The sequence below is a fragment of the Pollicipes pollicipes genome, unplaced genomic scaffold (genome assembly GCF_011947565.3).
Source record: "Pollicipes pollicipes isolate AB1234 unplaced genomic scaffold, Ppol_2.1 Scaffold_6686;HRSCAF=7923_pilon_pilon_pilon, whole genome shotgun sequence".
NCBI classification, from domain to species: Eukaryota; Metazoa; Arthropoda; class Thecostraca; order Pollicipedomorpha; family Pollicipedidae; genus Pollicipes; species Pollicipes pollicipes.
This window is the reverse complement of record NW_023596921.1, coordinates 12,077,613-12,095,780: the sequence shown is the minus strand read 5'-3', so window position 1 is coordinate 12,095,780 and position 18,168 is coordinate 12,077,613. Positions and strand designations below refer to the sequence as shown.

General features: G+C 46.9%; 3 protein-coding genes across 5 annotated transcripts in view; 1 reads left to right on the top strand and 2 right to left on the bottom strand.

The window, feature by feature from the left end:
• LOC119107201 (erlin-1) lies at positions 1-9,455 on the bottom strand. Of its 2 annotated transcripts, none has more exons than XM_037230597.1 (8): positions 9,252-9,455; positions 7,445-7,567; positions 5,851-5,931; positions 4,909-5,017; positions 4,191-4,297; positions 2,688-2,839; positions 2,005-2,186; positions 1-1,341 (listed from the first exon to the last, which is right to left on the bottom strand). In XM_037230597.1, exons 2-8 carry the CDS (start codon positions 7,550-7,552, stop codon positions 1,031-1,033), a joined length of 1,050 nt encoding a protein of 349 aa, XP_037086492.1. In that variant the 5' UTR covers positions 7,553-7,567; positions 9,252-9,455; the 3' UTR covers positions 1-1,030. The 2 variants fall into 2 exon arrangements, with proteins under 2 accessions (XP_037086492.1, XP_037086491.1); XM_037230596.1 differs by having other exon boundaries at positions 9,323-9,455.
• Positions 9,456-10,226: 771 nt separating this feature from the next.
• LOC119107469 (uncharacterized) lies at positions 10,227-12,205 on the bottom strand. The gene has a single exon (XM_037230914.1). The coding sequence runs from the start codon at positions 12,171-12,173 to the stop codon at positions 10,227-10,229; it is 1,947 nt and encodes a 648-aa protein (XP_037086809.1). The 5' UTR covers positions 12,174-12,205.
• A 4,349-nt stretch (positions 12,206-16,554) lies between these two features.
• Positions 16,555-18,168, top strand: part of LOC119107715 (transmembrane protein 165) — a 10,178-nt gene continuing 8,564 nt past the window's right edge. Inside the window, exons 1-2 of one of the 2 annotated variants that reach the window (XM_037231256.1) lie at positions 16,555-16,645; positions 17,593-17,723. In XM_037231256.1, the coding sequence (XP_037087151.1) occupies positions 17,655-17,723 (69 nt within the window). In that variant the 5' untranslated portion in view covers positions 16,555-16,645; positions 17,593-17,654. Of the gene's footprint in view, positions 16,657-17,592; positions 17,724-18,168 lie in introns of both variants that reach the window. The other variant, XM_037231257.1, reaches the window with a different exon arrangement.

Below are 18,168 nucleotides of genomic sequence, written 5' to 3'. Positions count from 1 at the left end.
ACAGAACGTATATTTTGGACCACAAAAATGCCCTTGGTCGATGTTCACCATGCGCTCATTCAGACCGACGAGGCCCATGACCTCCTGTTAGTGTCACACTCAAAATGATCCGTGACCTACATCTATCGGTTCAGTGACCTAGCAGTTCATCTCCGTCGCTCGCCACTGAACACTTAACAGGCATGCTATGGCGAAGGTCCTCATTCCTACTGATTGAGCTTCACGACAGACATCATAATTTCATCACATTCACATCCCGACGCATAAGCCAACAGCTCCGCCGCCGCTCGTGATCCTGCTTTTTTCCGAAGCCGACCTCTAACAGTAGGACGCGCGTGTCCGTCAGTACCTCTCTGGACTTGCCTTTGTATCACACACGTGAGCCGGCAGCCTAAACTCGCCGAAAACACCGCCTCAGCCAGGCGCGTGCCAGCAACGCAGGACGGCACGCCGTCCCTACTCGCGAGGCTCCATGCCGTGAAGAGCTCTCCCAGAGACGGCAGACCACCGGGGGATGTGTTACACCGTGTCCACGCTCAGGAACCGCGCACAAGGCCCACGGTGTGCCTGCGCGCACGGCGGATACAAAAAACAAAAACAAACAAACAAAACGGGACCTGCGCCACAAATGATACGGCCTGGGCACCTTGGTATTACAATGAGCCCCAGCGGGACGTGGCAGGCGGCTAATCGCACGACTCCCCGGACCGGCGCCACCCGTCACGCACTCCCGCATGTGACGGCAGCAGTGGGAGGGGCCGACAAATCGCCCGCCTCATCTATGGCTGCGCTTTGATCCCTGGAAACCTCCGGGAGTGCACGCGGTGTCTGACCACGAGAGCGACACACGGCCGGCCAGCCGCTCGCACCGTTGAGGAAACAGCCGAGCCCCACCCGCCCCGAACGTTGACCCGATACCACAGACCACAGCTGGCTGGACCACTGGCGGCTCTCTCCGGGTCGCGGCGGCCGCCGCCGAACCGCCGCGGTTGGCGCGCGCTGGGCGCGGCAGCAGCAGCAGAGCTCTGCGTCAAGGCTCCCCCGCTGGCTCCGGCTTCGACGCCACGCTCTTGCTGCCGGTCGAGGCTGCAGCCGCCGCCGCCGCCGCCGCCGCCGCGGTGGCATCACCGGTGGCGGCGGCAGGCTGGACGGCGGCGTTTTCGATGAACATGTTGGGGATGTGCGAGCCGAAATAGACCTTGCTATTAGCGGCGATGGCCTCGTAGCGACGTAGCTCGAGGAACTCGGGCGTGAGCAGCATCTTGTTGGCGGTCGACTGGCGCTCGCGCGAGTAGAACTCGGCGTCTGCTGTCGCCTTTTTCCGGGCCACTTCCATCTGATCTGGAGCGCCGGAAGACGTTAACGTGAGGGGGAACACTGGGAACTGGGAACTGGGAACTGGGAACTGGGAACGTGAGAACACCTTCAGTCACTCGGTACAAGCTCGCTAACTGGACCTCAAGCGCGATCAGGCATGACAACAGACAGGTCTAAAAGGCATTGCAGTGGGGTTCCACACTCGTGTATGGAAGCACAGCGAGCTCCACTGATAAGGCATTGCGGTGGGGTTCCACACTCGTGTATGGAAGTACAGCGAGCTCCACTGATAAGGCACTGCAGTGGGGTTCCACACTGGTGTATGGAAGCACAGCGAGCTCCACTGATAAGCGCGCTGGTTTAATTCTCTGTTTGTGTTCTGGTTCCACATATGACTACAAAGGGTTCCCAACGACATGACTATTTTCAGGTCATACGCCAAGCATTTGGCGTAAATTAAACAGTTAGGTGATGGTGGACAATATAACAATGCTCATAAATTGTTTTAAAAAATTTATATTTCAAAAAAAAGACGTTGCCTAAGACAATTCACAGACAGACAAGGAACTAAACCGGACCAGAATATTCACACTGGTTATTGTGCTTCGCTTGTAAATCCCCACCATGTTATGATTACGCCTGACCAACGCATCTTACTCTCACCGTCATCGTTCTCAGTCAGCTCACCTTCAATGGTAGATATCTTCTGCAGCGACTCCTTCTCCATAACCTTCTGCTGGTAGCGGATCTTGGCCACCTCAGAGTTCTTTTCGGCTTCGATGACTGCCTTCTTCCGCTCTGTCTCCGAGTCTTTTTCCACCACCTTCTGCCGCTGTGTCGAGATCAAGAGCTTCGTCTTCTCCGCCTCCCTGTCGGACACCTGTGTGTTACCATCCAGTAATGACACAGCTGCCTCCGCGTTGCCGCTCTCCGCACTAGTCATCCTTCCGTCTCAGTTAGCCCTGATTCATCCGTTTTGTTGTGCCGACGTTATCTCGACACTCAAAACTCACCATCTTCGTTTTGCATTATCCTATAATGCAATATAGCTGAATGCATTTGATTTGCTTTCCACTGCAACTAAAAAGAAACAATAGGACGAGGACATCTACTTTTCCAATCTCCAAATATGCGTGAGAAGGATAGCTCCAGGACGATTAGACGGCACCAAATTTTTCGTACATTTCTGAAGCCATGAACTAAAATTGTATCCCACCATGATTCGTGCCAACGCGGCCCTTCACCATATATTGTATACACAGAACTGAACCGAAGGTTTCACAAAAGCGATCAACAAAGCCAGTCGTTTCTATACGGAGACAACCAAGCGCTCATTGCTTAACGTCGAGATGACCAAGACATCGACTCACATGAGTTCGTAGTTTTTGCGGATGGACTCAGGAATCTTGGGTTTGGTGACGCGCACGGCGTGGATGGTGAGGCCAGGGGCCATCTCCGTGAGGTCCTTCTGCAGCGCCGCTTTCAGGTTCTCGTCAATCCGGTCAAAGAGGTCGATGTACACCTAGAACGAGACACACAGACAGAACGTGGGGTCAAAAGACCGGTTTGGTACAATCAAGGAATTGAACACTTGCGACATGTGACGGTTTTATTTGGAATGCGATTAGCGGCGATGTTTTATTTGGGATGCCAGTTTGATATGAACAGCCACCGTCCAGCACTGAGGCCCGGCATTTTGTAGCGGCGGGATTATCGGGCCACATCGCGTAACAGCCCATCAGAAGCCATCGCTACAGGACTGCAATGTGGTGAATGACGTTCGACCCGCACAACATTGCGGTGTGTCCGGTAAAGGGGATATTCCACATTTCAGGATATGAAGCAAACATCAGATGATGAAACAGGCTCACTTATAACTAATGGTATACTTTTGAGAGGATAAGACTGCTCTGAACAACACAACTTCTCTTTTTAGTAAATATGTTCCTCAATACGTCATTTTTTGTTTGCATCGTGGAACGTTTGCATAACGTCGAGGCACTGCCAAACTAGCCGTGCAAAATTGCCACCCCAGCACTAGCTTATAGTACTTTAGATTCGCCAAAAGATAACAGTACGGTGCTGGACGTGTTCGCTGAACCAAATATCTATGTGCTCGTGTTTTGGCCCTTTCTCGTGGCATTCCTGCCTATGTATCCATGCGTTTAAGGTGTCTACTTGTATTCACACACTCAGTTACAGTGCCATTATCAAGTTATTTGATTACAAGGCTCACTTTCGTAACAGCTAGCAACTATGTCCAACTTATTTTATGATGCAGCACGAAACGTGATTCGTGACTGAAACTTGTACAGCCCACTGAACATTGATTGAGAGCCAACTCACGTCTACAATATTTCGAAGTCGTGATCACAGACGCCAGATCTCGACGGCTCACCAATAATGTCTTTCCTGGCTTTGAATGCCGCATGGCCTATTTGGTGACATGATGTAGATGACGTAGCTCTAGCGTCATGCACGCCTGAATGGCCTTGAAGTAGTCTGCACGAAAGTCTGCACGTCTTCGCGGGCGTGTAGCCCAGAACCTAAAGGATTTAAAACATTAAGGACAGGGCTGCGAACTGCGCCAAATGGTCTTTAAAATGGCTATTTTCATTCAAAACCACACACAAATGTGAAACAAATTGACTCCTCCCAGTCGCAGTGTCGTGCAACATCGTGTCATGACAGAACTTCGTGCACAACTTACACATCAATGGTGCGTACGAGACGTTAATGTGCACCATCGCCGCTGAGCTGTACCTGAATGAAATTAACATGCTGGCATGGCATTGCAGAAACAATCCGCGCTAGTGCGGTACCGATGGCAGAGCGGGTCACTCGTGACAGACAGGCACAACTGGCAGTCATACCTCCTGCAGCGTGTGGGCCGAGCAGAACTGGTTCAGCTCGTGGTGAATCTTGTGGAAGATGAGCGTCTTGTCGTAGTCGGCTGTGTAGTTCCTCACAATAGGATGCACTGGAAAATGCACGCCATCCAGGACAATGAGGCGCGGCACGTAGCACTGAGATTGTCAAACGTAGCGTCACGACGTGGCCAACAAAGTTTTACGAACAAATTCAACCTATTCTAACCTATTTTAACCCAAGTACTTCATATATTTTGGGCCTGTTAAAATTATGCTGTATTGCCATAAATGCAGGTTTACAAAATACACTTCTGAGTACCAGCACACCCGTCCATAACAAATGGTCGAGAACGGCTTTTGGGTTTCACCAAGTATGGATGCAATCCAACAGCTGAGGTCATCCCAACAGCGAGCTCGGGATTTGCACACACACATTTCTTCCGGACCCAGCAAAGTGTTGCCCACGCCCGTGCCATTCCAACTGCGAACTACCAATGTCTCGCCTACTCCGTTCAAGCGTCGCAATAAAAACAATACAATCCCCTTCAGACGGTCCGTCTCAACGTTCCACGACAATCTCACAAAATGCTCGACGTTGCTTCGCTACTGATCTACAAATAATTACGGACCACACCACCAGTCGACCTCTTCAGGCTCGACAGCTTCCTGCTCGGGCGCAGCGCGTCCGCGTCACACCCTGTAACGTCCGGTCGACACCCACCGGCGTCCGGCGACAGCCAGTTGACGACCTCGATCCGGTCAATGTAGATCATCACTCCGCCGGACGTGCCGCAGGGCACGTTCGTGACCTCGTCTGTCTGCAGCGTTACCTGACGGCCAAGCGGGTCGGAACAGGTCGTCAAAAGCACGCTAGCGAATGGTCAAGTCCGAGCGGCAAGAACCATGGGGTGGCGCGATGGTGCGTTACGACATGGAAGAAGCACCTTGTTCGTGTTTGAAACAATAGTACGCTCTACTCGATTAGCATTCTTGTCGGCCTTACGTGAAGGGTTAGTGGGAACTCCGCTGTTATCTCGCGCATGATGTGCAATGGACCCACAACTTCACACTGTTTTTTCTCTCCCTGGTCTTACTTTGTCTACCAATTACATTGCAATAACCGAAACAATATACCTCGGTCTTCTGTGCCCAACTGTGAGCCACGGGCAGACGGGGACACCGAGCGGGTCTGGACCGGGTTTCACCACATTATGAGATCGGCCAGCAACATGGCGACGGGACTTCAGTGGCAATACCTTCTCTCGCCGGCAATCACACAAAGAACGCCGATGCCTGGATCACCGCAAGCCGCTGGTTCATGACTTTCTCAGTCATGGCCCACAGATAATTATTGACATCATTTCACTGTTGCACTGATGTCCCCAGGTATTCACAGGCCGCACCCTGTGCGCTTGCAACCACGTATGCTGATTCACGCCAGGCAAGGACCTAAGGCATGAAGAAGCCCCTCCATATTGTAAACGAGCGGCCACTTGGTGCTTGACGCAAAGACAGCAGATATCGGCGAAAGAACGAAGTCTAAGACTTATCTACGCCAACGAGTACAGACTGGACACAACTAACTGAATATCGGTTACAGACTAGTCTAGCGCTCGCTTGGGAATCCTTGCACCGCGCCCTCGCCAGGCCCTACACACCGTACCTGGACAGAGCGGAACGAGGTGATGAACGGCACCATCATGTGGTAGCCGGGCTGGCTGGTCTGCTGCAGAAGGGCACCACCCTGTGACAGAAGGACAGGGTGTGTCACTGGAGCAGAGCATAAGGTGGGTCACGCGGAACGCAGGGCTGGTGGTACAGCCACACGGAACACAGACCGAGACGGCCACACGGAACACAGACCGAGACGGTCACGCGGAACACACACCGAGGACAGTCACAGGGTATAAAGGCCGCGGACGCTCACACGGAACATGGAACGAGGGCGGCCACACGGAACACAGACCGAGGATGATTACACACGCACTCTTTCAAGACGCATGTCTCAGTCGCAAGGATACCAGTGTTCAAAGAGGCTGCAGAAAAAAAACTATGTAACCGATATGAGAGGAGAAAAAGGGCTGCGAAGCATATGGCTTATTATGTTGTCACCACCGTTTCCCTCTGGATTTTTTTACGGGGGGGGGGGGGGGGGGCGGGGGAGGAAGCATCATGCATCATGATGTATCATGCATCATGATGTTGCCACACAATCAGCGTTACATTAATAATACTAAACAATCCCTTCGCGGCAGGTGCGCTTGTCGATATTGATTGGTGCAATCAAATACATGAGTGTCCAGAAGACCGTTATAGGACGGGAGAGCTTTACGGAACGCAAAAGACGCAAATATCTTCAGAGCGCAAAAAGAGGCGCACTTCCACTGTCGAATGTTGATTGGCACCCGCACTGGAAGACGCTACGCTTCCGGGGACCGCTGGAAGTGCGACGACTACAGCTTTGGCGACAACAGTCCCCAACGGATCAGTGCATCCCAAGCAATGGAGTCAGGTGGAGGCCCAGGCACCCGGGGGAAAGGACGCCATACCGCAGTCATCGAACGTTCCCAGCGCAGACTGGCAGATTCGTGTGCTCCTGGCCGCTACGAAAGAGGCTGACCGCAGATCGCGTGTCCGACAGTGACCGGGAGTTCCACAAAGGTTGCTTGTCCGACAGTGACCGAGAGATCCACAAAGGTCGCGTGTCCGACAGTGACCGGTAGTTCCACAAAGGTCCCGTGTCCGACAGTGACCGAGAGATCCACAAACGTCGCGTGTCCGACAGCGACCGAGAGTTCCACAAAGATCGCGCGTCCGACAGTGACCGAGAGATCAACAAAGGTCGCGTGTCCGACAGTGCCCGAGAGATCCTCAAGCGTCGCGTGTCCTACATTGACCGAGAGATCCACAAAGGCCGCGTGTCTGACGATGACCGAGAGATGCGCAAAGTTCGCAGAAAGCCAAATGGGTCGTAATGCCATGGATGCCCAATACAAGTAATCGAGTTCATCCAACCAAACCTGTTCGGTGATCGTCGCGTACAACACCGAGTCCTGCGTTCCAAACAACTAAGCTTGCTATAATGCATGAAAAAGTTATGTTCAAGGAGTCTGAAAATATGGTTTCCACTGCCATCATCTGCCAAGCAAACAACTGATACTTTTACATATACACAACTACCAACACTGACTGCATGTATATAAACCAAATACCACTGCTGCATTTGGTGCACAATGAACCTGGCTTTGTGAACTCACTCTAAAGTACACCCCCACATGGCCCTCTTCTATCTTGTGAAGAGAAAAGTTGACTGTGAGTGCCACCATCAGCATGCCGGCACTGATCGCGACGATGACGTTGGCCATTTTGCCGGCATGCACCTGAAACAATTTTGGTGCATCAAAACATAGTATGCAACCTATGAAGAATAGACAAGTTGTTAGTACCCAGCGAACACCACAACATGAAAGGACACAAAAAATATGTGAAATGCAAATGACGATACAGGCAGGACTGGCAGTGACAATGATGGACTTGCCTGTAAAATTTATTTGATTTCACCTATAATTATTTTGCATGAAACATGTTCATGGTTGGATGTCCTTGTGGACTTGACTTTTATATTTTTTCTTCTGAAGACAAAAAACATTGTTTGGTGTGCTCATGAAGGAGTGTAGCCAAAATTTTGTCTCGGTTGGGGCTCATTCAAGTTACAACAGGCATTATCAGTCAAGGGCTCTCTCTCTGTCACTGCAGAGGCCCTGGTTCTTGAATCCTGAAGGGATCTGTAATCTTGGTTTCCTGTTGTGATTTCTCAGGGGCTCATCATATTTTAGAAGCCCTATAGGTGTTTTAGAGTAACAAAAAAGTGCTGGGACCTTGGTGCAGGCAGTGGAAGAATCTGTCATGCACAAACCACTAAGTAAGCTCAATGTCCTTAGATATGCCAATTTCCTATAAACCTTACACAAACAACTTGCTTCACCTATATCACTTATCTGCACCCCTCCTCACCTGTTATAATTTATTGCATATTTTCCCTTGTGGCTCATGATAGAATGATCACCAAATCTGGCCAAAACTGACTCAAGGTTAATGAGTGTAACACTTCTATCCAGCTATACTGCCATTTACTCTAGAGCAATTTAAATTTCTTGGCTGTGCAGTGTCATGCAGGCTCAAAAAGGCCTTGGAAAAGTTAGACCATACTGGACTAACCATGTGTCACCATCACTGGGAACATGTTGTGCTCCATGGTTCTTTCAGGTCCAAACCCAATTATTCATTTCAAATGACATTGCTGTTGCTAAAAATACCTCTAAAGCAGACAAAAAGCAATCTGTTCATCCAACATTTTTACTAGAAATTGAGACCCAACTGGTCAGCCAATAGCTGTATCAATCATAACCCCACCATCTCTTCTACATTGAGAGATACCTGGTAACCTACATAAGGCCCCACAAAGATGCAAGAAATGTATCTAGGCCCATCTTATAGTTGACCCAGTCTACACACTGGAAAATGAAGTTCAAAAATGATGTATTCACTCCCTAGATCATGACAACTGATCTAAGGTCAATATGAATGAACCAGCCACAGAGGAGAGCTAATTTTCATATCAGGAGTATGATTGGTCCAGCTTGGGTAAGCTTTGGGTTCCTAGGCATGTAGCTGTGAATACTATCCCAGAAAATGGTCAGTAAACGTAAGTTGATAAAAGGTACTTCAGGTTAATATTGGTAACCATGGTCACACAGGGAATGTAGTCATGCATTTTTGCAAAAAATAAAATTGGGGGATGGACAAGATAAACAGCTTAAAATAAACTCAAATTGCCAAAAGTGCATTTGACAGGGACCTACTTCCAGCTTGAAGCTTGGAGGCTGGAGCGGCCCAAAGTGGATAGGAATTGGGAAAGCTTATACATATGAACAGGCAGGCATAACATACCACTAACAGTTCTGCTGACATATTTATGACCTTAATGTGGCAGCCAAAGCTCCTAAAAACATAACAATGAAATTTAAAGGAAAAAGATAATGTCTCGGCGAAGTGTCACCTCACCTGATCATCAATGATAAGCGCCGTGAAGGTATAACTATCTCAGCAACGGTCCGCACCTATCACGCACTTACCCACACCAAAATCTGAAGCTGTCAAGCTGAAATATGGGCAACGGAGGTCTCTATCTATTATTCTGATCCAGAAATTGATCCCGTGCACCCGCGCCAGCCACACGTCAGCCCTCAGCCGACCCCGCGTCAGCCAACCGGCCTCAATCAGAATGCAAGTAGTTGTTGTTGTTGTTGGTTAAGGGCGCATAGCCTCTTGGGCTCAGGCGTCCATCGTTGAAGTGTTGTCTTGCAAGTTTGGTAGCACAGGTGGTAACTAAGCGCGACAGAGGATAGAAGGAATGTGTCGCGCTGGTCAGGAATTTTCGTGCAGGATAGTGGTGTAGCAAGGAGGTGCAGTAAACGGTGTTAGTTTCTAGAAAACTCGGTGTTAAATGTTCAGATACATAAACTGATTAGTGAACTAAAACAAGAGAACAAAAAGTCCGGTTTTTTTTTGCCAGGCTCTTTTTTATCATTTTCTTTTAACCGCAGCTTCCCCACATGATAGACGTTGCAGGTTAGTCATCAGTCAGTCGGCAGTCACAACATTGTCGTTTAACAAAGCATTTACCAGATGGAAATTTCACATATCTGCCATGCCGTGTACTCTAACGCATGCACGCACATTCATCTGTCTTCACCATGCTCGTTCAAACCTCATTCATGTTATCTCCTCTGCTTACGCACACACCCACGTATCACACATATACACATATTTGCTACACATAATTCCTATACCACTTCCTTGCTTATCACATTTCTCAAGCATCCAGTCAGACATCGTACGCAGATATGCACGCAAGCTTAAATTATACATAGAATAAACAACTCATTTCAAACAATTACAATATAGTATAAACAGCATGGCAGCAATCAATGACAGCAAAGCAAAAATTGCACTTGTCCCGCACGCAAAGGCAGCACTTCACAATTGTTTCAGTACGTCGCAGTGTCGCAAATATTTCATCACTCCATCAATGATGTCCGGGAATTGATTTCCTACCAGCGACCTCACACAAAATTGTGTTCCGGACCGTTGACATAGTGTTACCAATGATCGTCTTTCGTGAAAATATACGGGGCATTCAAGAAGAATGTGATACACTGTTAATGGACACTGACATCGTTCACATTCAGGTTGGAGGTTTCTATCTATCATGTATGCGTGGGTATAGCGAGTATGCCCAAGTCTCAGCCGGCACAGCACTATCTCTTCGCGTCGGACTGCTCGCTTACAGGAGACCCAGTCTCCTACCTCTTCTTTGATGCGTTTTAAATTAGTCCTAGGGTTGTAATCTGTCCAATATTTGTTGAATAATTCACGAATACTTCGACGCACTTTAGGAAAATAATCTTTAGGACCCATTTGAAAATTACACACGTCATTCAATCTTATAGCCATCTTTGCTTGTGCATCCGCTGTCTCGTTTCCACGTATATTACTATGGCTTGGGATCCAGAGGACAATGATTATACTGCCCATTTCAATAAGCTGACTGACCGTCTCTAGTAAATGGATCACGATCGGGTTTTCAGAAGTCGGATTTCCCAGGGCTGTTATAATGGACAAGGAGTCTGTGCATATAACACATTTGAGGATGCGATTTGTATGTGTATAATTCAGAGCCTGTAATACTGCGAATCCTTCAGCTATAAATATCGAACAAAGTTCAGGAAGTTTAAATTTTTGACGTCTTTCACCGTGGACAAAAGCACATCCAACTCCGTCTGCACTTTTTGCTCCATCGGTAAATATGAACTCGTATTCTGTATACCTGCTTCTCAAATCATTAAACTCACATTGAATTTGCACTTCATCTAGCGTTCTCTTGCTCCTGTTAGTCAACTTTATCAACGTACATTTACGTAATCTCCATGGCGGAACGACGCTGCGTTTTAAGGTCACCTCTTCTGGGAAATCGAATCCTGTTTCATGGCACATATCAAGTATTCTCTCATATAGCGGGAAACCAGAAATCCTTTTCATATATCCAGTCTCTACCTCATGTAACGCAGCCTCATTGGCCATAAGTTTTCTGCATGGATGATCCTCTCGACTTAGTATCTTCAGGGAATAACGGAGAGACAAGTCGCATCTCCTCAGTCTCAAGGGAAGTATGTCTGCTTCAACCATCAATGGTAAAATGGGCGAAGTTCTAAAGGCTCCAGTAGCAATTCTAATGCATTCATTTTGAATAACATCAATCATTTCCACTGCCTTGTTACGGGGACCATCAAAAACTTGGCATGCGTACTCTAATATCGGTCTTATCATGGCTTTGTATATTCTCAATAGTGTAGAACGATCTGCGCCACAGCCTTTTCCAGATAAACATTTTAATATTGATATCCTTTTGACAGCCTTTGTTTTAATGTACTGCATCATCGTGTTTAAGTTCAGCCTAGAGTCCAGCATCACTCCCAAAAACTTGACGGTGTCGGTGTATGTTAACGGCTGGTTATATATATGTAAGTTAGGTATGTTCGTCATCTCTCTTGCCTTCATATACCTTCGAAATACAATTGCGTTGCATTTGTGAGGTGAGAAAAGGAAACCCCACCGATCAGCCCATGCACTCACATGGTTCAACGCCCCCTGCATTTTATTAACTAGATGAAAAATTCTCCTTCCCTGCACCCATAGAGAGCAATCGTCAGCGTACAGCGCTCGGGACACTTCACTCGGGACATTTCCACACACGTCATCAATCATGATGTTAAACAATATCGGGGATATAACTCCTCCTTGGACTAAGCCGTTTTCCTGTTCGAACGTATCCGATAATGTTCCATTGCGCACCTGGAAGGTTCTGTTATCAAGGTACGATCTAACGAAATACATAAGGCGTCCTCTAAAACCCATATTAAACATTTTTGTGAGCAAAGCAACTTTAGACGTGAGATTATATGCATTTTAAGGTCCAAAAAAACAGCCAAGGTATATTTGTTGTAGAAAAAACCTTTTCTAATCTCGGACTCCAGCCTGACTACATGGTCTGTGGTACTTCTTCCATTCCTAAATGCACACTGATATTTAGACAACATATTGTTCCGCTCAAGAAACCAGGATAACCGTCTGGCGACCATTCGTTCCATTATTTTGCTAAAACATGAAGTTAGCTGAATTGGTCTATATGACTCAGGGTTTTCCCTAGGTTTGCCTGGTTTCAAAATAGGAACAATAATCGAGTGTCTCCATTCATCAGGGATATCACCTCCACACCATATGCAGTTCATCATTTCCAAAATTGAATGCAATTGTTCATCAGGTAGGTGTCTAAAAAACGCGTAATGTATCTCATCCGGTCCAATGGATGTATTGCCGCATTTAGCAATAGACATTTGTAGCTCAGTCATCGTGAATACATCATTATAAACCTCCTCATTGTCAGAAATAAATGACGGCATTTGATCCATCATCTGCCATTCCAGCTCTCTAAAAGTGGCTCGGTAGTTCCGAGAGGACGACATGTCAGAAAACAACCGTCCGAAGATATTTCCAACTTCAGTTGGGTCGTCAATTATGTTACCAGCCACCTTCAGAACAGGTAAGGGTCTCGCAAATCGCTCCTTTCTGGTAAATTTCCTAATGATGTCCCATAAGTGTTGTATCGGCGTATTCACATTGAACATATGCAATAGTTTTTCCCACGAATCTTTCTTTGCCGTACGAATTATCCTTCTGGCTTTCGCCTTCGCCTCCTTATAAGCCAATAAATGCAGATGTGTGTGCGAACGTCGGAATCGATTGAGCGCCCGTTTCCTTGCCCGAATTGCCTCCTTGCACTCGTCAGTCCACCAGGGGCAGCTATATTTGGTGTTTCTGATTTTCCGAGGAATACTTTCTTTTGCTGCTCCCAGCATAACCTTCGTAATGTTTTGGTAGTTTTGCATACCGTCCCTTTCATTGAATCGCAAACAACATCTGTCAGTAAATTCAGACCAGTTCGCCTTGTTAATATTCCAACCAGTAAATTCGTCACGTCGTGGTGGAATATCTCCATACCTATCATATGTAATATAAACTGGGAGATGATCACTGGAGTGTAAGTCAGTGTCCGTTTGCCAATGCATGAATTGTCCCACACTGCTTGACGTCACAGTCAGGTCGATATGTGACCATAATCCTGTGTACTCGTCCATTCTGGTTGGGGAACCATCGTTCATCACTTTTAAGGCATGTTGCCGTATTATCATTTCCCACACCTTTCCACGAGAATCGCACCGGTCTGCACCCCATAAGAAATGCCGACTATTGGCGTCCGTGTTTATGATATACGGCTGCGGTAGCTGTGTAACCAAGTCGTTCAGTTCAAGGTACGTCAAATTCTCGTTTGGTGGTAAGTATAAAGAACAAACACAAATACGAGAATGCCCCATTGTCACCGAACATGCCACCGCCTGAAAATTAGTATTTAGTGTGACCTGAAAATGAGGTAGGTCGTTGCTGACGTAGATTGATGCTCCGCCTCGTCTAATATGTGCGTCAGAATAAGCGTTATAAAGAGTATATCCGGGAATTCTGAAATCATATTGGTCAGTAGGGAGGAAGTGTGTCTCTTGGAGACATACGGCACTATGTGGTCTTGCCAGCAGCAGTGGTTTTATCTCCGCCCACTTTGAAATCACACCTCTACAGTTCCACTGCATAATGCTGAAAGTCATTTTATTGTTGCCTTAGACTGCAGACTCCGTCCAGTCAAGCACACACGCCGACAACAGTTCGACATTTATTGAACTTTTAAACTTGAACATCAGAAAATCACGCGAGTAGCCTGTACCGCGTACCATATCCCCACACACAAACATACAACCAATGCGCAGCCCGAACGCCGAAATCCAACAAAGGACCGCCACCAAAAACATGAAAAAATCAGATAAATAAATTAATAAATATGCCAAACATCGGTATGTACTACTTGTCCTGTAACTGCGAACAAAACATCTCAGTACATACACATTTCCCTTTCCCTTATTCCCCTCCCCAGCCAGCCCCAACCCCGCGGTCGGAACCAGGCGCGCTCCGGCCGGTCGAGTGGAAATAGCGCCTGTACCATTGCCCCCGGCAAGGATCACCCCGCACCCTCCGAAGGGTGACCTCCACGAGACAAACAACCTCAGCTCGTCCACCCCCTGACCCGAATTAGGTATCGCACCTGGATGTTTAACCTTACCTCCGAGAACCAAGTGGGCTGGGACTAGCCCAACCGGGCGACCTCTGCTCAAACCGAAAACGCAGCTGCCTCCGGAAAAACACCATGAACTCGTTATTTAAGTCTCCCTCAACTTTGCAAACCATTTCGCATAACAATCCCGGCATTAAGGGTCCTAAAATAACTATGAAAACAAACACCACCGACCTCTGCATGCCCTCCGCACGAGAACAGTTACGTGGAGAACGTCTGAATTTGCTGGCCTATTCATTCAAATATTCAACATACCTGTCAACCAATCACCAACAAACTATTCAGCTATTAACAAAGAAGAAAGAAACGTGGTTCACTCCATTTCAATACTAGTTAGTCTTCCTTCCATGACCTCCTTTGGCTGGAGTTTCTCTTCGGCCTCTCCATAGATCTCCCTGCTCGGCTAATCATTGGTGATGGGGTAGTGTCATTAGGTACCTCAGATATGTTACATGTTGTTTGTCCTTTTTCTTTGCCCTACATGCTCTCTGCCAACCCTCCATCTCCTCATTATGCTCCACAGTCATATGATTCATCTCCCTGTCCACTCTTTCACTTTCTACATCATCTCTCTGCATCACTTGAACTCTCCATCATTCCTCCTCTCATAGGTTTCCTGCTCATCTTTTGAGTGTCCTTCTGTCCCTCTGCTATAACATCCACCTCAACTTCCTCATCCTGTCTACCTACAGGTCTGGTACTGTCATCCCTCCCCCTGGTATTCCCCTGGGCACCTTGTTTCATCAGCAGTTGCTGAAGCAGAGCAATCATCTCACCCACCTTTTCTTCCAGTTTTCCTACTTTTTCCCTGAGGTCATCATGCTGCTTGTTAGTGGGAGCCACACTTGGGTGCCGGACAGTTGCAGCATATGACTTCAGGACAGGGGGGTCATGCTCTTTTTCATATTGCCTTCTAGCCTGAGGGTATGAGAGTTCTTGTTCAGTTTTAATCTTACATATCTCCTTTTCTTTTTTCCATATTTCACACTCTCTGGCCATGCATGAGTGTCCTGACTGTTTGCAGTTCACACACCAGCGCTCACATTCCCCTTCATGCTTCCTTTCCCACAACGAAGGCATAGAGGATCACCAGGGCATCTTGTTTCAGTGGTGGCCAAATCTGCCACAACCAAAACATATCAGTGGGTTGGGGATATATTGGTGGACATGGTATGTGATGTAATCTAGCTCCATTTGGCTGGGCATGAGGACCTGTCAAATGTCAAAAGTATGGTTGGGGTATTCTCCGTCTTTCCATCCACCCTCTTGGTGAATCTCCGAGCACCCACTACCCCAAATTCACCCAGCCATCCCACAATCTCGGTCTCGGACAAATCTACAAGGTCATATGCAATGATGGTTCCCCTGGATGTGTTCATTCTTTGTTCCCGAACAACCTCACACTCCTCATTCCCAAACTTTTTGTTTTTCATGAACTTTTCAGTCTGTCCATGATTTTTGGTTTTATCAGAAGGCTGCCTGCAGCCAGAAGATTCGCCTTTTCAACCTTCTCAGAGCCTCCCAGAACTCCTCTCACGCACATCTGGATCCATGGCCAACCTTTGGACTTGAATGATTTCCCTGAGTTGAGTGTTATTTTCAGGTATGAGCCTGAGGATTCCCCCCCTACCTGAGAAAAGAAAAGTTCATCTGTACGCACTCGCTTACCGGGTCGGCTCGGCCCAGTCATCTTCACTTCACTCCATCACCACCAAGAAGAAAGAACATTACACTGAGATTCACCCGAAGTCTTGAAACAGGAAGAAATTCAGAAGTAAATTAAATGTGACCCCACAGAACTCGCTTCCACCGTTCGTATGGCCTGTCAAAAATGCTCTACACTTATCCAGACACCAACACGCGCCACCCCACACGGCCGGAACGCGTCGGCTTCGGCAGTACTCGAACGCGAATGAATGCAAGTAGGACAAAAACTGATGACATCGAGTACGTAACACGTGCGCGATGGTTGTATTTGCCATGGGATATCAAGTCTTTTATAAAAAGATGAGAACCGGTTATGTGGCGCTTCTTTGGCGCTTCTGCCGCATGGCGTGCTGCCCGCGCAAGGCCTACCGCAGCGGTCGTGCACGTCGTTGTGTTTCCAATGGGAGCAGGGTGGCTAATCTGTGATTAATCGGGGTCTACACACGTAGAGGTAATTGAATAGTAAGCGAATAATGCTTGACAGGAGTGTTGACCGTGTTTTTGCTATTTATGTACCAGGGTCGTTCATGAATTGGGCGCCATGACCGTCCATTGTCATCTCTAGAACGTGATGGATTGTCAGTTCAGAAAGTGCAAGCATATTTCATTGGCGAACTGGTAGAAGGCTCCAGGAGATGTAATTTGGTCTGTGAAGTGTGTTCATGGGGGTCTACTTATGCACATGTCTGGAAATATTTCAAAAATAGCCTGGTATTGCCCAGTCTCACATTGCCTGGTCTATCCGGACATGCTCTCAGAGGGTCCGCTGTTGTGAATTGCTAAAATCAGGAACCTACACCTAGAAAGCTTTTTATTGGAAGACCTGCCATGATCACCAACACTAGGAAGGAGAACACTCAGCATTTGTAATTAACAAGTGAAGAGCTCTCACCTCACCTCATGCCATGAACAATAACTATCACCTAACAATCAACACTTGCCCCATGCTGCTAACTTATTCTGAATTTTTGAATATATGTTGCCACAATGTTCTCACAGAGTAGTTCTTCTAGCAGTTGGTCTTCTACACATAGGTTTTTCAAGAATAAGGCTTCTGTGTGTAGTTCTTTTGAGTGGCAGACATTCATGTCAGGATTAATAACATTCTTAGCTTAGGTTTTTTAGGGCTACATCCAATGACCTTGTGAAGGGGCTTTCAAGGTTAGGGATTTTGTGCAGAAGGTATTCTGGGTGATACCATATACCCCCCCCCCTCCCTCCAGTTGCCTTGTAACCCACAGTTTTTATTGATCCCATATCTAGTGCACAGATACAAAAGGTTTGAGGCTTGCCGGGTTGTCTGTGCCTTCTGTTAGTATGTGAATCAGGACCCAGGTTTTCACAAATGCAAATATTGGTATTGAGTTGAACCAAGCTGAAATATGTTATCATTTTCAGGCCATGATGAAAATCAAAATGGGTCTGCAGGAGATTTTTGTTTTGGTCAGCTTTCTGGCTCAATGGCATTAGTGATTGCAGAAGAGGACAGTGAGAAGCACATGGCAGTTGTGCCCACACAGAAGGAGGAGGTAAGCTGTGCACATTGCTCTGGATTGTACCAGTATTGACCAGGTAATGCATGCTTCCAAAACAAATGTGTTACCATTATAAAGAGCACCACCTGTTGTTATGGGCTGTGCTGTTGCCACTCCTGCCTGCAGGACCAAGGGTTGTAAAAAACTTGCTTACAGCAAATTTTTATGCAAAGGCTATCAGCAAAGGCTTGCAATCAAACAGCTTCATACTATACTGGGTTTGTCCTGAAGAATGCTTGTTACACACAACACTAACTAATATATATTATATATATATCTATATATATAATATATTTATTATATATATAACTTATCTATATATATAATATATAACTATATATAATAACTAATATAACATATATATATATATATACATATATATATATATATATGTATTATATAATATATATATATATATACATATATAGTTCATGCTTAG